Raw genomic sequence first — 20128 nt, 5'->3', positions numbered from 1 at the left:
ATGCTATCCACTTAATGATCTCACGACAGCCTGGATACACGTGATTAACAATTACCTCTCTGTTTCTTTCTAACCTCTTTTTGGATGCTACCCAAGAAACACAGCCTTTTCTAACTTTTCTGGCAATTACAAATAACATTTCTTTTAGATGCAGAGGCTCATCTGTTGAGTGGATTCTTGTGATTCTTGCTGACGTCCACTCAAAGCCACCACTTCGGCTCTCCTGCATCCAACAGCGGGAACCCATCTGCATCCATGGCTTCCTGGACCCCACCTCAATTTACTTTCCCCCACATAAGTCTTTATTGAGGGATTAATCCCATTTCTATTTCCCTTTTCCAGCAGCTCTGAAGCCCGTGTTTATCATCTCCTACACACATCCCTGCATGCTTTCTTCATCTGCCATTACTTTGTCCTTGGACAAAATACCATCTCTCTTTCCCTCTCTGCCAAAGATGATCTCCGTAGGGTCTCCCGACACCGGAAGTGAAGAGTACTGATAATGATCATCCTAAGCGAATGATAGCCTAACAGAAAATGGGCAAAGACTTGAACAGACATCCTCAAAGGAGACTATCCGAATGCACAATAAACATACGAAAATGTGTTTAGCTTCCTTGGCCTCCAGGGAAATGCGAATTAAAACCATAATCTACTTCCAGTACATGCTCATCACAATGGCTGACCATGGAAACATCAAGTGTTTGTCTTAATGCTCATGCACTGAGAGTGGCAATATAATTTGGTACAAACCCCTATGGAATGCTATTTGACAGTTTCTACTAAAACTAAATATACATAGTTCCCTAGAGTAATGAGCATGTGTACTCAACCAAAGATATATTCTAGAGTGCTCATTGCAGTGCCGTTCATAATTTCCTCAAACTGGAACTACCCAGATGCCCATCAACTACAGAGTAGAGAAACAAAGTGTACTACATTTTCTTAGTGGAATAATATATAGCAATGGGAATGATTATGTGCAAACTCATGTAGCGACATGAATGAATCTCACGAAATGTTGAGCAACAGAACCAGACACAAAAAGAGTATATATTATAGGATACCATTCACATAAAGCACTAAAACAGACAAAACAAATCGCTGCTGGTAGAAGTGATACTCGTGGTCAGTCTCAATGCTGAGAAGAGAGCACCTGGGATGTCTCTTGATTTGGGCGCTGGTTGCACAGGTATGCTCACTTTGTGAAAATTTATCATGCTGCAGAATTACAGTCAATGTACTTTTTTTGCATTTGTGTTATACATTATCAGGGGTCAGGTTATCTGGAAGCAGACTCCAAGATGGAGACTTGCATGCGAGAAGTTTATTGGGGTGGGCGCTCTTGGGAACAGTATCTGTGAGCATCAAGGTATCTTTTCAAAAACTCAGACCTTTCTTTAAAGATATGGATTGCTCCCAGAGAAGGAGCCATGACTTTGGATGAGGCAACTGTCTCTCTCTCTCTCTCTCTCTCCTCCCTGCTCCCTTCAAAAAAATTTTTTTTGGTAAGAACATTTAAGTTCTACCCTCTTAGCAAATTCCAATGATACAATAGAGTGTTATCGACTACAGTCACTAAATTATTTATACACTAGAACTTCAGATCATATTCATCTTACTAAAAGTTTGTATCCTTTTACTAACCTCTCCCGATCTCCCCCACCCCTAGCCTCCAATAACCACTTTTCTATTCTCTGCCTCTATGATTCAAAAAAAATTTTTTTAGATTCCACATGAGTGACACCATGCAGAATTTGTCTTTGTCTGGCTTATTTCACTTATCATAATGCCCTCCAGGTTCCTCTACCTTGTGGCAAATGGTAGGATTTCCTTCTTTTTTTTTTAAGGCTGAATGATTTTCCATTGTATGTATATATCACATTTTCTTGATCCATTCTTCTGCTGAGGGACACTTGGGTAGTTTGTATAATGCCAGGTAGGTCTCTTTAGCAGAGGGCTTGTACTAAGGAGGGGCTCAGCTGAGAGCCACCAGAACTCCCAGCAGCCATGCAAATGAGCCTCAGTTTGGACCCCAGTAACCACTACATGAACTAAAAGTTCAAAAGGAAATATTGCCTTGAACATTGAAAAAGAAAGGAAATATTCAAAAGAACAAATGAACGAAATGAGACAGGCAATATGTACACTGACCACAGACCAATGTGAAATGATTGTATCAACAACCAGTAATTTGTTTCATTACCCTGAACTCTGGGCCAAGATGGGTTATGACATATTTCGTTAGTTACTTATCCTGAATCAGACAGATGTTAATGTTTGTTTATTCACAGAGGACTTAGTTCCAAGAATTTCCTGTGACTTGCCCAGATACCTACAGCCCAGCAAAAATGAATTTACCTATTAATAGCCCCTTGTGAGATGTCCCATTTACAATGTGGAGCTCCAATAAATGATGATGTCTGCCAGCATTTTCAGCCTTGCAGACTGTTTCTGAAGGGGCGGTCTGGCAGGTGACATTCCCACTGTGCGGTTCTGCAGCAAAGATAGCCCTATCTGCTCCAACAGGGCTTGAGCTGAGCTAGTCGGTTATTTATGAGAGTTAAGGCTGCCATTTTCTGGAAGGCACAGATGACTTTGAGGTTAGAGACCTCTCCAGTAAATATTCTGTCCCCTGTGGTGACAAGGGGCCATTGGCGAAATTGCATTCCGCTGCTGGGATGAGTGGCTTCTTTGGTGGGAGCCCACAGTCACCCAGTCAGCCCTCCACACATTTATCCACTCCTTTTCCACCTAGGGAAGGGCTGGGTTGGGGCCGAGCAGACTGCTGGTGAGTCTTAACCACCAAAGGATCTTCTGCAAGGTGGAGAGGATCATTCCAGGGTGGCAGAGAGCAGGGTCTCTCTCTGTTCTGACTTTCATGATGAATGGTTGTGCTGCTTCCAGCTCCTGTTTCAACCCCATTGTGGTGGGCGCTCTCGGGAACAGTTTCAACCATTGTGGGTTGAAACAGGAGCTGGAAGCAGCAGAACTGGGAGCTTGGCCAAGCTAGGATGGAAGGAAGTCCACCTCGAGCATCCTCTTTTGCAACCCTTTTCTATAGAGTCCTCACTTTCTTCTCTGTTCCCTAAATCTTCATTTAAAACTTGAGGTGCCCAGTGTCTTGGTTCTGCCAATGGCTTTGGAGTCAGTTCACTATTTGAGAGGTGCTAGAGGCTCACACGACACTGAGCCCTGGGGCCGCACGTGTCTCTCTAATGAACTATTCTATACTACGTTATAGAGGGGTAGAGCAATCTACTTTGTTAAAGTGGATTGCTAAGGGTTTCCAGGGTTGCAGAGGTCATGGTTTAACCCACTTGTCAAGTAGCTCCAGTATCTGACAGCTATGTTTTATATAACATGTGTTTTATCTAACAGCTGCGTTATATGTTCCCATACTCCCAGTGGACTTTACAGCAGGCCCTCTACAGAAGGCTTTCATACAATATATATGGCTTTGTCTCTCAGAATAGTTCTCTTTGTGGAAATGCTGCCTTAAACTGCTGGGACTATTGGTTCATAGTCGTTGACATGGGAAGGGCATTTGACCCAAGGTGAACCAACGGAAAGACTACACTGCTTTGTTCGCAAAGATTGGGTCAGGGATGGTCAGGTGACCTAGGCCAGACTACGTAGAATTCTGAGCAGGATATTTCATGCTGGAGCCAATGGAAGAGCATCCTTTCCTGTCTAGTTATTGAGCTGTAAGAATTAGAGCCTGAACCTTCTGGCAGCTCCATCCCCTGCTATGTAACTTATACAGATAAAGCCCACACAAGAGAAGTAAAACATAGGGAAAAGTAACAGTAACACACATACACACACACACACACACACACACACACACACACAGAGAGAGAGAGAGAGAGACAGAGAGAGACAGAGAAAGGGATCCATGGTAGTCTTTTAGGTTTTATTTATCCTGATTTCATAGTACTAGGATGAGCAGACATCCCAGTTGCTTAAGGCAGTCTCTGTTTACACCTGCTGTTCCAGCTTAATCATGAACAGCTCCCTCTTTCAGTCTCGGAAGTGTTCCAGGAGGATGATAAATTCTGTAATTACTATTCCTTTTGCAACGTGGTTAAATAAAGTCTTCCTTTACCCCCTTATGTTAGTTCAAGCTGGGTTTCTGTCACTTCCAACAAAAAACCATTTTGTGTGTTCTATCACTCTCTTCTAAATTAATCACCTCTTCCCACAATACGACTCCTAAATCTGATTGTTTCCATTTGCTTGAACTCCAGCAGGTTCCTGATTCTACTTCTGGTTCTTGGTTTCTGTGTGCTTGATGGAATTGACAGCTTGGACTCTTCCAAGATAACCCAATCACCTTGTCCTGATCTTGTGTCCCTTTGATCCACACTTCACAAAAGGTCAACATAGCCAACAGATTTCATCAGAAGGCTCTGGGACCAGCCTTAGAGAAGAAAAGAGCCAGGGAAGGCCTGAGGGACCACCTGGGGTTATGAATTTAAACTATTTTTCCCACTCTTGCATTGTTCTGCTCAAAATTCAAAGTCCTGGAAGAGAGTATTGATTTAACTTGGGTTTGGGACTCGTCTTTTCACTAGAGGAGCCTAGGTCATCATATAAGAGACATCTTATAATTGTACAAAATAAAAGAGAGGCAAAATGCAAGTGTTGTTAGTAAAAATAATAATAATAATAATAAAAAATTGGAATGGGTGCCAGGAGACCAAAAACATATTCAACAATGTGTATTTAATAATGATATTCAGTAGTTTCGCCACCTATTTGCATGTTTATACCACTGAGAACTGATTGAGATCCTAAAATACATGTACCTACCCCCTTGGCCAGCATCACATTAAAGTCAGCTTCCAACACCTCCTTGTGAGTCAGTCTCTAGCTTGAGCTGGTCTTCCTGACTCCATCACTCTACACTTTGGCCTCTTCCCCTTCTTGTGACTTCCTCATAATTGCTAATAGCATGTCTCACCATTCTGAACTCAACACAGCCCCTTTAGCTCTGCATTTTGATTTTCTCTTTTCCTACTATCCTTCACTTACATAAGCCCTTGGCGAACACATCATTCACTCTAGTTTGGACCCTGAGATATTATACCTTATCATTGACTTTTGCAGGAGGCACCTCCATTGTTTTATCCCAAAATGACAAAGGATATAGTGAAAAGTACAGGTCCCAGAGTCAGACTCACCTGATCCATTATTGTAAATGTGCAAACCTGGGACTGAGCTTTCCAGCAGAATGATGGCTTACAACTTTTCAAAAAACTCCACACCCAACTTTGCAGATTTGTTTCCTGTGTGAATCCTTACTTCTGCCTTACTCGGTAGTTAGTTCTTTGTTTCCAAATAACTACTTTAAGGCATATTTGTTTTCCTTTTCTTCAACACCATGGTATTAGGATAAGGTCAGCTATGTGTATTACAATGAAAAGCCCCCAAATCTCGGTAGCTTAAACAGTAAAAGTTTGTTATGTGTCCACATCATAGCCTGATGTGGCTCAGGATGCTCTCCTCCACAGATGACTCCAGGATCCAGGCTCTTTCCATGATGTGGCTCCTCTATTGCAGAATCCTTTTCATTGTAGCCCCATGTAAAGGGAAGAGAGTGGGTGTAAGATTTCACGGGATATCGTATAGCCAGTCCATGGACATGGTATACATAACTCCTACCCACATACCATTGGCCAGAAGTGAGTCACATTGTCCCAGCCAGATGTAAATCACATTGTCTCATCCAGATGAAAATGTAGACCTCCTACGTGCTCAGGAAGAGGAAATAGGATTGGTGAGCAAGCATCTAGTCAGTCTACCAAAACCGCATTTCCCAGTTGGTGCAAGCTGAAAATAAAACTGCCTAATATTATATGCTTGCTATAATAAATATAATAACGTTAAGCACTTATATGTCAAGGATATATGAGCTCTTTACATGGATTGTCTCACTTAATTTAATCCTCACAACAGCCGTATGAGGTGTTATAAGGATTAAATAAGATAAATGTGAAAATGGCTGGTGCCAATGATTATTAATTTCATTTTTTGTACATTTCACATTTTACAGGGTAATTGCCCAAATTATGATATTAAAATAGTACCCTGGTCTGCCTTTAATTCATATATTTGAGGATAAATCATTTTTTATGGAGTTAAATGCTATGGACTGCGGAGTATACCAAGATGAGTCGCCTGTGGCCTTCAATCATAAGACAAACAGCTATATAAATAGAGTTTATACGAAGCAGACAATTACAAAGTCATAAAGATAACTGGGGTTGAGTCCCAAAGAAGTCACCTAGCTGATTTGGAATAGAAGGACGTTCCGAATGACTGCTCATTTTAAAGGATCTTGTGCTCTCTTTCTGGCTTTAGTTTTGACTCCTAATGCACTTTTGCCTTGTCGAGATTATGGCTTTTGGGTTCATCCCCCTATTTCAGACCCTACAACAGCAGTGTATCTTTCCGTTGCCCAGGTGCTTATCTTTGGCTTTATTTCCTGTTTGTCATCCTCCTTGGACTCACTAACAGATAGAGCCTCTCCGCATGGATTCCCTAGTGCTTCTTCCATTACATAGTTTCGCACCCACACTCGTGTTTATGCTTGCTTCATCCCAGCCAGCATCCCGGAGATAGAGTTCAACATTCAATAAGTGCTGGAAGAGGCTGCTAGAAGCCGATAAGGAGAAATAACAGATTTTTAAGTTGAAATGGGGAAGGAAAGAGTAAGAGAGAGGCAAAGTCAGTTGGTGGTTAAGGGAACAAAAGTCTAAGCAGGATCAAAAGGAAATAACCTGGCATATAACTCAAGATTAGCAGAAATTATTTAAAAGGAAGCTCTATTTGAACTTAGAGTCTAGATACTAACTGTAAAGAAACTTTTCACTGAGAAAGGAGAGTATTGAATGAGAAGTCGTGTGAGCACCATTTATATGTTTTGCAGTAGAATTCTCTAGGGAGGGGGCAGGGGTGAGGAGTGGGGGAAGCTTCCAGCAGGCAGATAGATGAGAGGCCATCTCTGTTTATCACGCAGGGGTGGTCTCAGCCCCCGCAGAACCCTCTGATTGTCTGACCCTGCTAGATTTGCCAGACACCAATGCATGCTTTGTTTCTGGACTTTTTTTCTTCTTCTTCTTCTTCATATTAAGAGGTTGACGTCATCCAAAGGCATCCACAATGCAGTTGATGCAAACAGAAGCCATTTCCAAGGAGTAAGAAGAGGGTCCTTCAGCCTGTGTGTGTATGTGGTGGCGGTGGTGGTGGGGGTGGGGGTGGGGGGTGATGCTTGCTTTTTGTTCCTGCTTTACACAGCTGGGAGCTGAGGTCAGGAAGCCCCCTGACAAGTATGTGCATTGTGTTAACCGACTATAAATATACACAGCCATTGAGCTTCTCTTGTTCTGGGCACTAATGGTCTTGGATTGTTAACAGCTGCTTTCTCTCCTGAAAAAAGTCCGCACAGTCAGTAACTTAGCTCAGATATTGAGGTAGCTTTCAAGAATCAGATGCCATGTTCACGTTTCTAAGTGAAAACTCCAACATACTCATCTTAACTTCTGACTAGTGTAAGAAAAACACCATACATGCAAAAATGAAGAATTTATTTGGAATTAAAAGGTACCAGCAACTCTCACATCCTGAATTCAGCTGAAAGTTTCTTTTCCTTCAAGAGGTGTGTGTGTGTGTGTGTGTGTGTGTGTGTGTGTGTGCACGCGCGCACGCACATGCAAAGTCAGGCTGTATCACAGAGCCCTGGCTTTATAACCTAGTTGTTCTGCATGACGGATGTTGAAGGAGACATAGATCAAAATTTAGGAGGTATTGATGAAACATTGTGAGATGCATTAGAAAGTGGTTACTTGGGATAATGTGCATGAGGTAAACACTCAGTACGTAAACACTTAGCATGTGTGTGGCACATAATGGGCATTTAATAACTACCGCTATTATCATTGTGAAACTCTTTCTAGAAGCCTGGAGTCCTGGGGATTCGCCCTTAATTTCTTTTAGGGTGGGTCATTGTTCTTCTAAAAAACAAAGAGTCCCTTTGCTTCTCCTCTGTCCTTGCGGCAGCTCCCTTTTTTCCTCTCTGAGCTCCAAGAAAGATGCTAGATTAAAGGTCTCCCATGCTCCAGCAGATGTCAGTCTGTCCTTACTGGAGAACTTAGGGAGGCCTCAGACACACACGAGCCTGCTTCCAGGAACTGGAGGAGGGTGGAGTGTCTTTCCCAGGCCATCTAAGAAAGGAGGCAGGAAAGAGAAGTCATCAGCAAGGCTTCTATTCTGGGCTCACTTCCATTTCAGGAAAGTACATTGTAAATTTGAAGAGATTTTTACAAACACATACTTGTATATAACAAACATGAATTGAGAGGTTACTGTGTGCTGGGTACCCTGAGATAAAGACCTGATTGATGTAGTTCTTATTCTCTAGAGCTCCCAGACTCAGCAAGTTACATTCTAGTTGCCCACCCGTAGTGAGTAGCATGGCAATGGGAGGCATCTATATTATGTGTTAAGTGAACAAAATGAAATGCATGCATGAAAATAATAGTGTCTGGGTGTTTGCTTCCAGAAGAGCATATAAGGAGGAAGCCAAAGAAACAGGTGCTAAAATCCCAGCTTTGGAGCAAGAGAAACTCTAAGAAAGAACCAAATGACAGGGAACGATGTTGAGAAGGAAGAACAAAGAAGGAGGATTCCCCGATGTCTGCGGGAGGAAAGCGAGGATGTAACGGCAGCCGCCAGTGCAGAGGAATGAGCCTGGGTCATCGCTGCTCAGGAAGGGGCCAGTCGTGGTCCCCCCACAGCAACGTTGAGAAGGCAAAGTGCCCTGAAGGAGCAAGTTCTGGCTCAGCCACCACCTGCTTATGTGATCTTGGGCTCCTGGGCAAACTGGGTGCCCACAGGAGGCAGATACCATCAGTAGTCAGAGTGACTGGGTTCCAATTCTGGCTCCACCACTTGGCCCATATGTGACCTTGTGCCATCGACTCGACTTCCCTATTGAGCTGAGTTCCTTGCCTGTAAAATGAGGAATTTACTAGAACTATCCTCATGGAATTGCATGAGGATTAAATGAGATCATCTGCAGAATACATTTATTAGCGTGGCTGGTGTATAATTAGACTGCAATAAATATTAGCCATGATTATTGTTAGTTTTTCTGAGCCCGTTTCTTCATCTATAAGATGACAGAATGAATGTACAAAGTCTCTTATAGATGAAAAAAAAAAAGGCTCTGATTTCATACTTTTGTTTCCATTTATGTAGTAAGAAGGTAGCGTGTGGTGTGTGGGGAGCCATTTCTGTCAGGAAGAAGGAAAGCAAAGAAGGTGGATTGAAAGGAGCAGAGAAGTAAACGAGTGTGTTATCATTGGCTTGTGATGAGAAACGACGTGTACTTTAAAAGTAAGTTGGTACAGTACCTCCTCCCACTGCATGTCAAGCAAGGAAAGCATTGGCAAGTCTTGCATCTCTGACGTGGCTCAGACTGGCTGAAAGAAAATCTCAAAAAAGTGGGGTTGTTTGTCTAACAAAGACGAACTGGTCTGACGTTTGTGGCCTCCAGTATTCTTCAGAGCTCACATGGCTTTTTTTTTTTTTTTTTTTTTACCTCCCTCTTTGCTGTTAAAAACCAGACGTGGCAGTCTCCCTGCTATTAATTAACTCTCACCTTCCCATATCACATGGTCTGTGTCACACTTCTTCACCTTTCTCAGTGGCAGGAACATCCAGATGTTTTCAAATCTGGGCCCGTCTCGCAGTTTTGGCTACACTCACACACACATTTTCAAAGTCGAGGTAATACAAAGCAAAGATCCTTCCTCACTCTTCCGTCCTTCTCCTTACTGTCCTATCCACTGGGACTGGACCTCGAGAGGTGTCACTCGCCACCTTCGCGAGTTCCTATTATGAATCATTCTTTGCGGACTCAGGCATTTCAGAGTTCAGGAAGGAATGAGTTTAATATTTAACCCCAAGAGAGTAAAGGGCATTCAGAATAAGATATGGAGTTCCAAGAGGCAGAGAAAGTAACATAGGTAGAATGACAGGCAAAGGAAAAGAGTCACCAAATCCCAGGTGTAAGGACATGAGAGACCTCAGCCACGTTCTTCACAGAGCACTCTTATTCTGCTCAGTACATTCATCAGGTGTATGAGGCCAGCAACAGCCTGCGCCTCCACTCTGCCTGCAGAAAGCTTGTGCTAACAGAAGCCCAGGGTGGTGGTTTTGCTTACATAATTCCAGCATGAGTCTCCTAAACCTCCAGGTTTAGAAAAGCTGTCCACAAAAGACAAATGGAATGGTGACTCAATTAAGGTGCGACATAATCAAGACTAAGTTTCCAAAAGCCCTGAGAACTGCTGTTTGCCAGAGGTAAAGCCCAACAATTGATTACTTTTACTGCTTTCTTAATAGGCTGCAGAACTGCTGGGAGCCTAATCAGGGAGTAAAGAGACAATATTTTGCAGTTATGTGACATGTTTTATATGAAATCTGGAGTTTTAATGATTATGTTTAGTAAGTTATTTATATATAATTTTCAGTTTCCAAAGCTAGGTAGCTGAATAAGATAAAGGATCCAATGCAGAATTATTTTTCTCTCTTCCAACTTACAGCCACAAAGCTGTATTTTCTACCAACCTGTGAATCTCTTTGCTTCTCAGTCCCTGAGAAATATAGCAAAAGTGACAGCATGGGCGATTTCGTTTAGTGTACTTAATCGAATAAAGTTGAGCATATACGTTTTTCTAACCTATTGTCTAGTCTATGACAATTCAAACAACTAAAGTGCATATTGTTGGTGATGAAGACATATTTTTGGAGCACTATGTGCCAGGAACCGTATTAAGACCTTTGTATGTATTAACTCATTAATCTTCATAATGGCTATATGAGATCAGTATAGATGAGATCATTATAGATGAGAAAATCAAGGCATAGAAAGATGTATCAAAAAAAGGATTGGACTAAACATTTCTGAGGCCTAGTTTCCAGCCCCAGGTATACATTAGTTGATGTGAGTTTTGGGGTAAGTCATAACTTCCCAAGTTTTTTTTTTTTTTTTTTTCCTGTTTACTGGGCATAAAAAAAGTAAAATATCCAATTGTTGATTATTTATTATGGGTCAGACACAAGGATAAACGTTTTATATTCATTTTCTCATTTAATCTTTGCAGTAGTCAAATGAGTTACAGATAAAGGAACAGGTACCTAGAGGTGGAGGAACGGAACGCTCCCAGGTGCTGTAGCTGGAACCTGAATCCGGACCTGCAGTCTCCAGAGCCCATGCTCTTAACCCCTGTGACTTTTCCAGCCTTCACACTTGCTGCTTCCTCGGCCTGTAATACTCTTCCGGATTTCTCTAAAGTTGGCTCAATCCCATCCTAGGCCTTAATGCATAACATCAGGTTTGCAGTTTTTGGGGTTTTATTTTTTGCTCAGGGCTGTTGCACTGCATACCTCCAGGGGGCGCTGTTCACATAGACTGCAACGTGAATGGTGCCTCAAAGGAATTAATGCAGCAGGTCCATTTTCACTGACCACCTGGATGAGTTCCTGGTCATTCTCTATCACCCCATCTGGTTTCATTTACTTCTTAGCACTTACTCCTATCTGAAATGAACTGCTTTATTTATATAATTTATTGTCTGTGTACCCCCCCCAAAATATGTAAACTTCATAAGGACAGAGACCTATCTTATTTAGTGACAGGCACATGTACTTAATAAATTATTTTTTGGATGTTCCTGAATATGTTATACTGACTTCCAATCATCCTTGCCTCATCTGAATCATAGTGTTGTATTAGGATAACATTTCAAGACACCCTGGGCATCAGGAAGACACCGATGTAGTAGGTTAGGATTACAAACTACATCTCACATTTTTTGCGCTTAAAGTTTTGTGAGCTTTGCAACAAATTAGGATTCTCAATGTCATTGACCAAACACATTTGATAAAAATTAAGAAGTCTCAATATTGAGTGTTGGAGAAGATATTGATAAACATATACCAACTTTTATATATTGGATGGGAATGTACCTTGGTTCAACCACTTCTGGAACATTTTAGACGTGATCTTGTCAAGTCAGCATTCACATTTCCCTTGTAAAGTTAGCAGTTTTCCTAAGCGGATACCTATGAGGACCCCCTTCACCTGCCCCCAGGAAGATGGTATAAGAATGTTCATTTATGGCAATGACAACAATGGAAACAACCCAAGTGCCCAATGATAAGAAAATAGATAAAAACATGCGCTCTATAAATTTACAAAGACTTCTAATGAATTAATTACAACTACACACAAATATCTGGAAGGATCGAACCCTGAATGAAAATGAGCACGTCCCAGAAGATTATATAAAACTTGATACTCTTTTAATAATGCTTGTTTAAAAAAGAAATCTAAATGATTATTAAGAACAAAAAGAACAAGGGAATGGTGGCCTCAGTATTCAGCACTGCAGTTATGTTGGGGTAAGAAAAGGATGAGGAAGGAGGCTACAGTTAAATGTTAGCGGTTGTCAATGTTCTGGTTCTTGAGTTGAGTGGTGGTTTTGGGCATTAATCCCCCCTGCTTCGAGACCATTATTTCATATTCCTCCTTCTGCATGGAGAGAAGACTCGTAGGAGACAGACTCAAGGTGACTTAAAGGATGAGCTGGATTCAGGGTCATGTCTCAGTTTTGTATTCCCAGGGGCTATGTGTAGTGTCCAGCAAAACACAAACCCTCAGTGAGATTTCTTGAATGAATAAATGAATGAGAGAAAAATGTAAAGTTATTTTGGTTAATATTGAGTATAGTCTAAATAAGCACTCATACTTTTACCCTGCTCCCTACACATGTTGAATGATGTAACTGATTTCCTAATTAGGTGAAAATAAAAGACTAACATTCTCTCGGAGTAGTAAATAACCATATAGCATTTTCCATATAGATTATTCCAAAACACTCATCGACACTAGGCTGTGTAGAGAGAAAATGATTTCAACTCAAATACAGTACAGAAAAAGCTTTTTAATGCACTTTTCAGGCAAAAGAGCTTCAGAAAACATCCACCATTATTAAGTAGTTTTACAAATGGCACTTTTGGCTACATTAGAGAATTAGAGATGAGTCCCATGTGTTTTCTCTGATAGTTTTGTAGTAGATCAGCTTTATAATGAACCCCCCCTTTTTTTAGGATAAAAAATAGCTAATCTGTTCTAAAAGACACGAAAAGCTGAAACCCTAAAGTCATTGTTTTAAAAATTTAACATTTATTTCATGCTATTTTACCTATTTTCATTTTATAACTTTGACTATAATGCTACAATTTTTAAGAAAGGGAGAACATAAATTTCAACCTAATTTTAAAATAAACATATATATTAAGTACATATATTAATGCATTTGACAATACTATATGCTAACTTTGATGATGATCTGCATTTTGATACACCGCATATTTGCCCTTTTGTTATTAAACTGAGGAAAAACATACCTGAAATTCTGACTTAAATGAGTAATACCATAGCCAATGATATCAATAGACTCTAACCAATTAGTGAAACTGAAAAGTTATTCTGATCATTTAGTACGAAAATAAATCAGGATTAATACTCAGTAGGAGAGAATAGGTAAAATCATCAGTTTAGAATAGGTCTTGAAAGTCGATTATTTTCACAGCATATTTGAAACAAATGAATAGCTGAAAATGTGAGACTCCATTTTGAACTGAAAGCAATGATTTTTAAATTATTGCTATGACACCAACACATTTACCTTTTTTAAGACAGTGTAAAGTCGATCACATCTAATCTACTCAAACATGGATATCTTCTTCATGTTACCCATTATTTCTCAACTAGTCCCCTTATCAATTTATATAATTATTTAACAGAGATTAATACTAAAACACCAGGAAGAGGGCCAACCAAAAGGCAAACTGCATTTTTCTTTCTACAGCAGAATTAACAAACATGGCTTTCAAATTTGCACTGATAGCATATACTATGCCAATCAAGAAACAAAAAAAGCGATTACCATCTCCGTCACAAAAACATACACATTACACAAACACCTGTTTTCTCTGGTAACAAAAAAAGCCATTTCGGGGATTCTCCATGAGTGAAAACTCACATGCGATATACTGCCACACACGGACACATATACACATGAAATAAAAAATCTTTCAGGAATACTGCTTACTGTTAATTTAAAAAATTCTTGGTGTTACAATTAGGAATGGCGTTTCTAAATGTTAAAGCAGTTCAACTATTGAAAGATCACACAAAATACTGATTTTTTAATAATATAATTTAACAACCCAAGCCCTGAGTCAATTAAAATATATACCCTTAACCTTCACAGGTACACGGTACCATCTGTATTCTATAGTACCCCAAAGCCAAAGGCCTGTTTTCACTGAATTATGCGTGACTAAACTGCATAAAACTGTGTTGTAAAGGACATAGGATTGTGGGGGCGGGGGGGGGGGGTGTGCTGTGGGGAGGGGAGTCAGAGGACAGGAGACAGGTATTTGGCCCAGGCTCTGGACCCAACAAGCCTCACAAGTTTGGCCATGACACCTGATGACTCCACGCCTGTTTCTCATGGGCAGGATTGAGCAGCCATTTGTAAAATTGCTTTTACTGTGCTCTTCAAGGCTCCATTTAGCACTCTCATTTTAGCATTTTCTGACTTCGAAGCTTTCATTAGGCACTGGCTTCATTCACAATAATGTTACACTTGTACCCAGTGGTTGGTCAGTAAATTGTGCCTGCGTAGGTGAAGGCTTTCAATAACTAGAGGACTTCTTGGTCCTTTATCTAAAAAGCAGGGAGTACCAACTCCTGGTGGATTAAAAAGGCCCACAGATTCTTTGCAGCTCCTCTTACCGAAAGACAGAGGCTGTTTCCCTACCTCTTGATTTTAGGCTAGTTTTGTGACTTTTGCCAACAAACTGCTATGCAAGTACCATGGCAAGTCCACAATGGGTCTTGCAGTTTCCATTCTCACTTTCTTTGATATCATGATGGTCTAAAGAGGAAACCTGCACTAGCTCTAGGGAAAGGCCACGTGGAGTAGAGCTGAGGCATACCAGCTGAGAGCCCCCACCAACACCGAGACATATGCAAAAAGCAATGCAAGGTCTGCCAGCCCCCAATCAACCTGCTCACTGACCACAAGTGTTTGTGTGACCCACTGGCACCACACAGAGCAGTGACTGACCATCATCCCAGCCGAGCTCTGCCCGAACTGCCAACCCACAGGATCACGAGTGAATAAATTCTGTTATAAGCCACGTTTGGGGTGGTTCGCTGGACAGCGATGGGTAACTAACACACTACTCTATGTCAGGAACTGTGTCAGGTGGAAGGAATATCTGGGCAACAAGACATAGTCCCTCTTCTGCAGATGTTATAGTGTAGTTAGGGAGAAAGACACCTATGGGACAATTTCAAAGTAATGTCATCAGGACTATAATTACAGGAGGTTGGGTCCATGGCAATTTAGAGAAGGAGTGTCAACCTCAGAACTAGGGAGCTGGCAAAGGTTTCTCAGAGGAGATAATATCTAAAGGGAGTTAATGAGACCAATTTTTCCAGGCTATTTCAAGGATGAGAAACTGCAGGTACAACGGCTGGAAGGAGCTAGATGGGGCTCCAAGGAGAATTTACATTCTCTGTAATTACAGTATGAGGGCATCAGGAGCAGGCTGGAGGGGTAGCTAAGGTGAAGCTCTCCTGGCCTTACGTAGAATTCTCTAGCATTTGGTCTCCAAACTGAGAGTGATGGGAACCAAAGAAGAAACGGTTTCCTTCCTCCCTCTCTCCCTTCCTTCACCTTGGCATTCACCTGACCAAAGGCATCAATGACACTCTCTGAATCGAGGACATTTCACAGGCAGGAAGACGTGTGGAGTAAATGAAGCCAGACACTTCCCTGGTGCTTAGCTTGGCTAAAGGGAAGTGATATTAAGCCAGGGTCCAGGATGACGGGCATTAGGACGTGAGCAAAATGGACAAGTAGCAGGCAAGAAGATGACATTTCCCAAAAGGCTGTCCTTCTTTTGTCGATTAATGAACACCTGGAGACAGAAAGCATTTAAGACTCATCTTTTAAAGATGTTATAAACATTTTTAAAGCTGAACGGCAAGGCTTCCCACTTACCAGCTGTGTGCCCTTGGGCATAAGACTAACCTCTTTATGAGTCAGTTTCCCCAGTTGTAAAATGGGGATAATAATACTGACCTCACAGGTCAATAAGTATAAGTGACATATAGTTTTGGCGTAGCATTTGGCACAGAGTAAGCCCTCCACAGAAGGTCCCTAGGGCAGGGATCCTCAACACCCAGGCTCTGGACTAATACCTGTCTGTGGAATGTTAGGAACCGGGCTGCACAGCTCAGGTGAGCAGCAGGCCAGCGAGCTGAGCTTCATCTGTATTTGCAACCGCTCCCCAGCGCTAGCATCACCACCTCAGCTCCACCTCAGATCATCAGGCATTAGATTCTTATAAGAGCACCAGGTCCTGGTGCCAAAAAGGTTGGGGACCGCTACCCTTAATGGGAAAAGGCTGGTGTTGGGTGGGGGGCCGGGTAACATAGGCTTTAGGATTAAATAAACTGTGTTTGAATCCAGGCTACATCACTTAGTAGTTCTTGCAGCTGTGTGAACTTTGGGACAATTTTTAAACTTGCTCAAACTTAGTTTCCACAACCAAAAGGTAAGGATGATAATACCTACCTTGCAGGGCTGTGATGAGGATTAAAACAGAGCATACATGTTAAGTACTGTAGCATAGAGACAAACGTACAGTATAAACGCACATATAATAATATGTATGGGGACGATAATAGTTCTCAAATGTCAACTGTATTAATATTAGACATTCTATGTTACTTCAAAATCCTATTCTCTAACTAAAGGAACAGATCAGAAAAGTTGGATTACCAGAAACATATATATATTTATATATTATATATATAAATGTTTATATATATAAACATTTTTATAACATAAAATAAACATCTTTAGCACGGTATGTTGATTCCACCAGTACCAATACGTTCTGATAACCTATCACAAAAAAATGGCTGAGGTACAACATTTATATTTTATTAATATATAATAAGAAAGTAACTTTGTCGTTTAAAATGCATTATATGAAATTAAGAAGAATTTAGAATTCCCTGACTCCCTAATTTGGCACTTTGAGGAATTTCCTCTATACACCAGCCCCTTAATCCATTCTTTTCTAGATAAAAAAAAAAAAAAAAAAAAGAAGAAGAAGAAAAGAAACGTATATATATACAAGTGAGCTGAAAAGTTACAACACAAGATGATGCTTTTGGTGAAAAATAATCCCACCAAATAAGCAGCATCCCATGTGCTTAGAATAATACACTAGAAAGTTAGTAAAAATTCAAGCCAATAAGGCAATTTAGTTTCAAGTTTTATCACATGTGGGCCAAGTTCTAGCATACTTCACTTAAAAAGGGACAACTTCAAGGTGAAATCTTGCCAGAGGCTTGATTTTGAATTATATATATACAAACTTCTCTGTTTTGACATTCAACATATTCAGCATTAATTCTAGAAAGCTGCTGGAGCTGATTGAAAGGACAAAATGATTTAGGCTCAGAGAGAGAAAACAATTCTAAGTAGTATCTCCCTATCTACCCACCCATATCATCACAATGTTTGCTTTTATTTTTTAACTAATGCCATAGTTAAAGAAATTAAGAAAAAGCCATTTTAGATGGCTTTTAAGCACTTGAATGCTTTAAAACCTTCTTCGAAATGCTAATTAACAGGTACTATTCCTTTGACTGTTGCTTTAATTTGAAGATCAGTGAAATTTATCTACATCCTTTAACAAACAGTTTCATGCTCATTTTGGTGAGAGTACAAATTAAGTCTGTAAAAACTACTCTATTGATTCCGATGAAGGGAATTTTAGTATGTTGCTATTTTGGCTAGAGAAACATTTCAACCACTTTCGGCAAACTAAGAAAAAAAAAAAAAACAGTGGATAAGAACTACAAATAGAAAACAGGTAAGGCAATTCTACCAAGTAAGAAAATGCGGTTTCTTAAATTTTTTCTACACTGACATAGGTGCTGTTTCTAAGATGTATTACCTGGTTCTTCCACATTCAGACAGTGTATGAAACTCAAGATGTGTATTTACAGAGAAAAGATATGAACGTCCAAAGCCACCCATTTGTACGGCTGTCTTGTCCCCGTTGCATTGCTTTGTGTCATTTTGGTGTTGCTCATCCACAGGTGCCTGAAGGGTTGGTAGGTCCATCTGCTCAGCACTCTAACTCTTCCATGACTTCCATGACAATTGTCCGTGGGCCCGTCAGAATCAGATTGCTCACGGTCCGGTAGTCTACATGCAGCACATTGAGCCCATTTACAGAGACGACAAACTGACAGACCTAAAGGAAAGACAAAGAAGAAGAATCTACCACAGCTCCTAGCTTTTCACAGATGTCCAATAAAGACTATATGGATCTAATAGGTGATGTCATTCTTAAAATACCCAACTATACCCAGCTAGCCACTGTAATTCAATAATATCTGAGAAGCTACACTTTTTCTGGAAGGCAATGTAATGGAAAAGGGATTTGTTGTACAAAACTGGGTTTAAATCTTAACTCAGTAACTTACTAGCTTAAGCTAGGAATTTAAATTTTTGAGCCCTATTTTCTGAACTCTAAAATAAGGATGATTAATAATATGATGATAATAATAATAATACCATCTCTAAAATTGTTGTAAGAATTAAATGAGGTAAAGTGTATAAAGCTTCTACTACGGTGCTCTGAACCTATGGGGCACTCGATACATTTTCATAATCATAGTATTTATGGCTGTTATTTATTCACTTGGACCCAGTGTATAGGAAGACCCTATGGCCTGGTGTTCCCAGGACAATCCTCTTTTCTGCTGTTTCTGCATAATTATTAATAGTGCTTCCTTTCACTTGGCATACTATCCCAGTTGAAATGATAAATTCCACACATTTCTGTATTTTCTATCCTTATGAAAATGGACGAGGCCAACTTTTATATTAAGTCAGTGTTAATTAACCTGTGATAGGTGAATTACAATAAGAAAATAAAAGGGCATCATTCAATAATGAGAGGCCACTCTGGATATGTCATAGGGAGTCTGAAACGGACTCATAGCTACTGTCCCAGATGGAATGGAAGTCCTACCATAGCTACTGCCCCAAATGGAAGTACTTCTCTTAATGGCTACTTTCCATTTAACTGACACAAATGGTGTATCTGTTGTATGGCTGAAGAGGTGAATATTCACCAAAAGTGACTTATTTCACTCAAATAGAAAAATGAAAAGACACATAGATCTCCAGCTGTCAATGATAAGAGCAAAACAGAAACCAACAGAATACAAGTTTGTATGATGCTTGGCATATGGTAGGTACTTGTGGCAAGCTGGATAACATCCCCAGCACTCAAAGATGTCCATGTCCTAATCACCAGAATCTGTGGATGTGTTAGTTCACATGGAAAATGGGGCATTATGGCTGCGGATGGACTTGGGTTGATGATCACCTGAGTTTAACATAAGGGAATTATCCTGGGTTACCTAGGTGGACCCAATGTAATCACAGGGATCCTTATAAGAGCGAGGCAAGAAAAGTGAAAGGCGGAAGTAGGAGATGTGACAACACAAGCAAAAGTTTGGGATGCTACAGGAAGCGGCCAGGAGCCAAGAAATGCAAGTGGCCTCGAGAAGCTGAAAAAGGCAAGGAAATGGATTCTCCCCTCAGAACCTCCAGAAGGGGCGCAGACCTGCTGACGCCTTCATCTCAGGCTTCTGACTCCAGAACTATAAGATGATACATTTGTATTGTTTTAAGACAACAAGTCTGTGTTAATTTGTTACAGCAGCCTTAGGAAACTAATGAAGTATTCAATAAATATTCACTGATGAATGAATTGAATGAATGAGTGTATTAAGCCAAGATGCACAATTAGGATTGAGTCTAAAGATTTTTTTTTTTTTTGTTTTTTTTTGCCTCTTATAAAGTATCCCTTCGCTTACTGGGAAAGTAAGAAAATGAAAAGGAAGAAAGAAAAGAAGGCAAAAAGGAAGAAGAGGGAGAAA

The 20128-nt window shown here is 40.5% G+C and overlaps 1 protein-coding gene across 2 annotated transcripts in view; it reads right to left on the bottom strand.

Moving 5' to 3' along the window:
• Positions 1-9584: 9584 nt before the first annotated feature.
• The window catches only part of DEPTOR (DEP domain containing MTOR interacting protein), a 125643-nt gene continuing 115099 nt past the window's right edge, over positions 9585-20128 (bottom strand). For both annotated transcript variants that reach the window (XM_016156609.2, XM_016156621.2), the window contains exon 9: positions 9585-18429. In XM_016156609.2, the coding sequence (XP_016012095.1) occupies positions 18301-18429 (129 nt within the window). In that variant the 3' untranslated portion in view covers positions 9585-18300. The remainder of the gene's footprint in view (positions 18430-20128) is intronic.

The sequence above is a fragment of the Rousettus aegyptiacus genome, unplaced genomic scaffold (genome assembly GCF_014176215.1).
Source record: "Rousettus aegyptiacus isolate mRouAeg1 unplaced genomic scaffold, mRouAeg1.p scaffold_m13_p_15, whole genome shotgun sequence".
Taxonomy (NCBI): Eukaryota; Metazoa; Chordata; class Mammalia; order Chiroptera; family Pteropodidae; genus Rousettus; species Rousettus aegyptiacus.
This window is presented reverse-complemented; position numbering and strand designations above follow the sequence as displayed.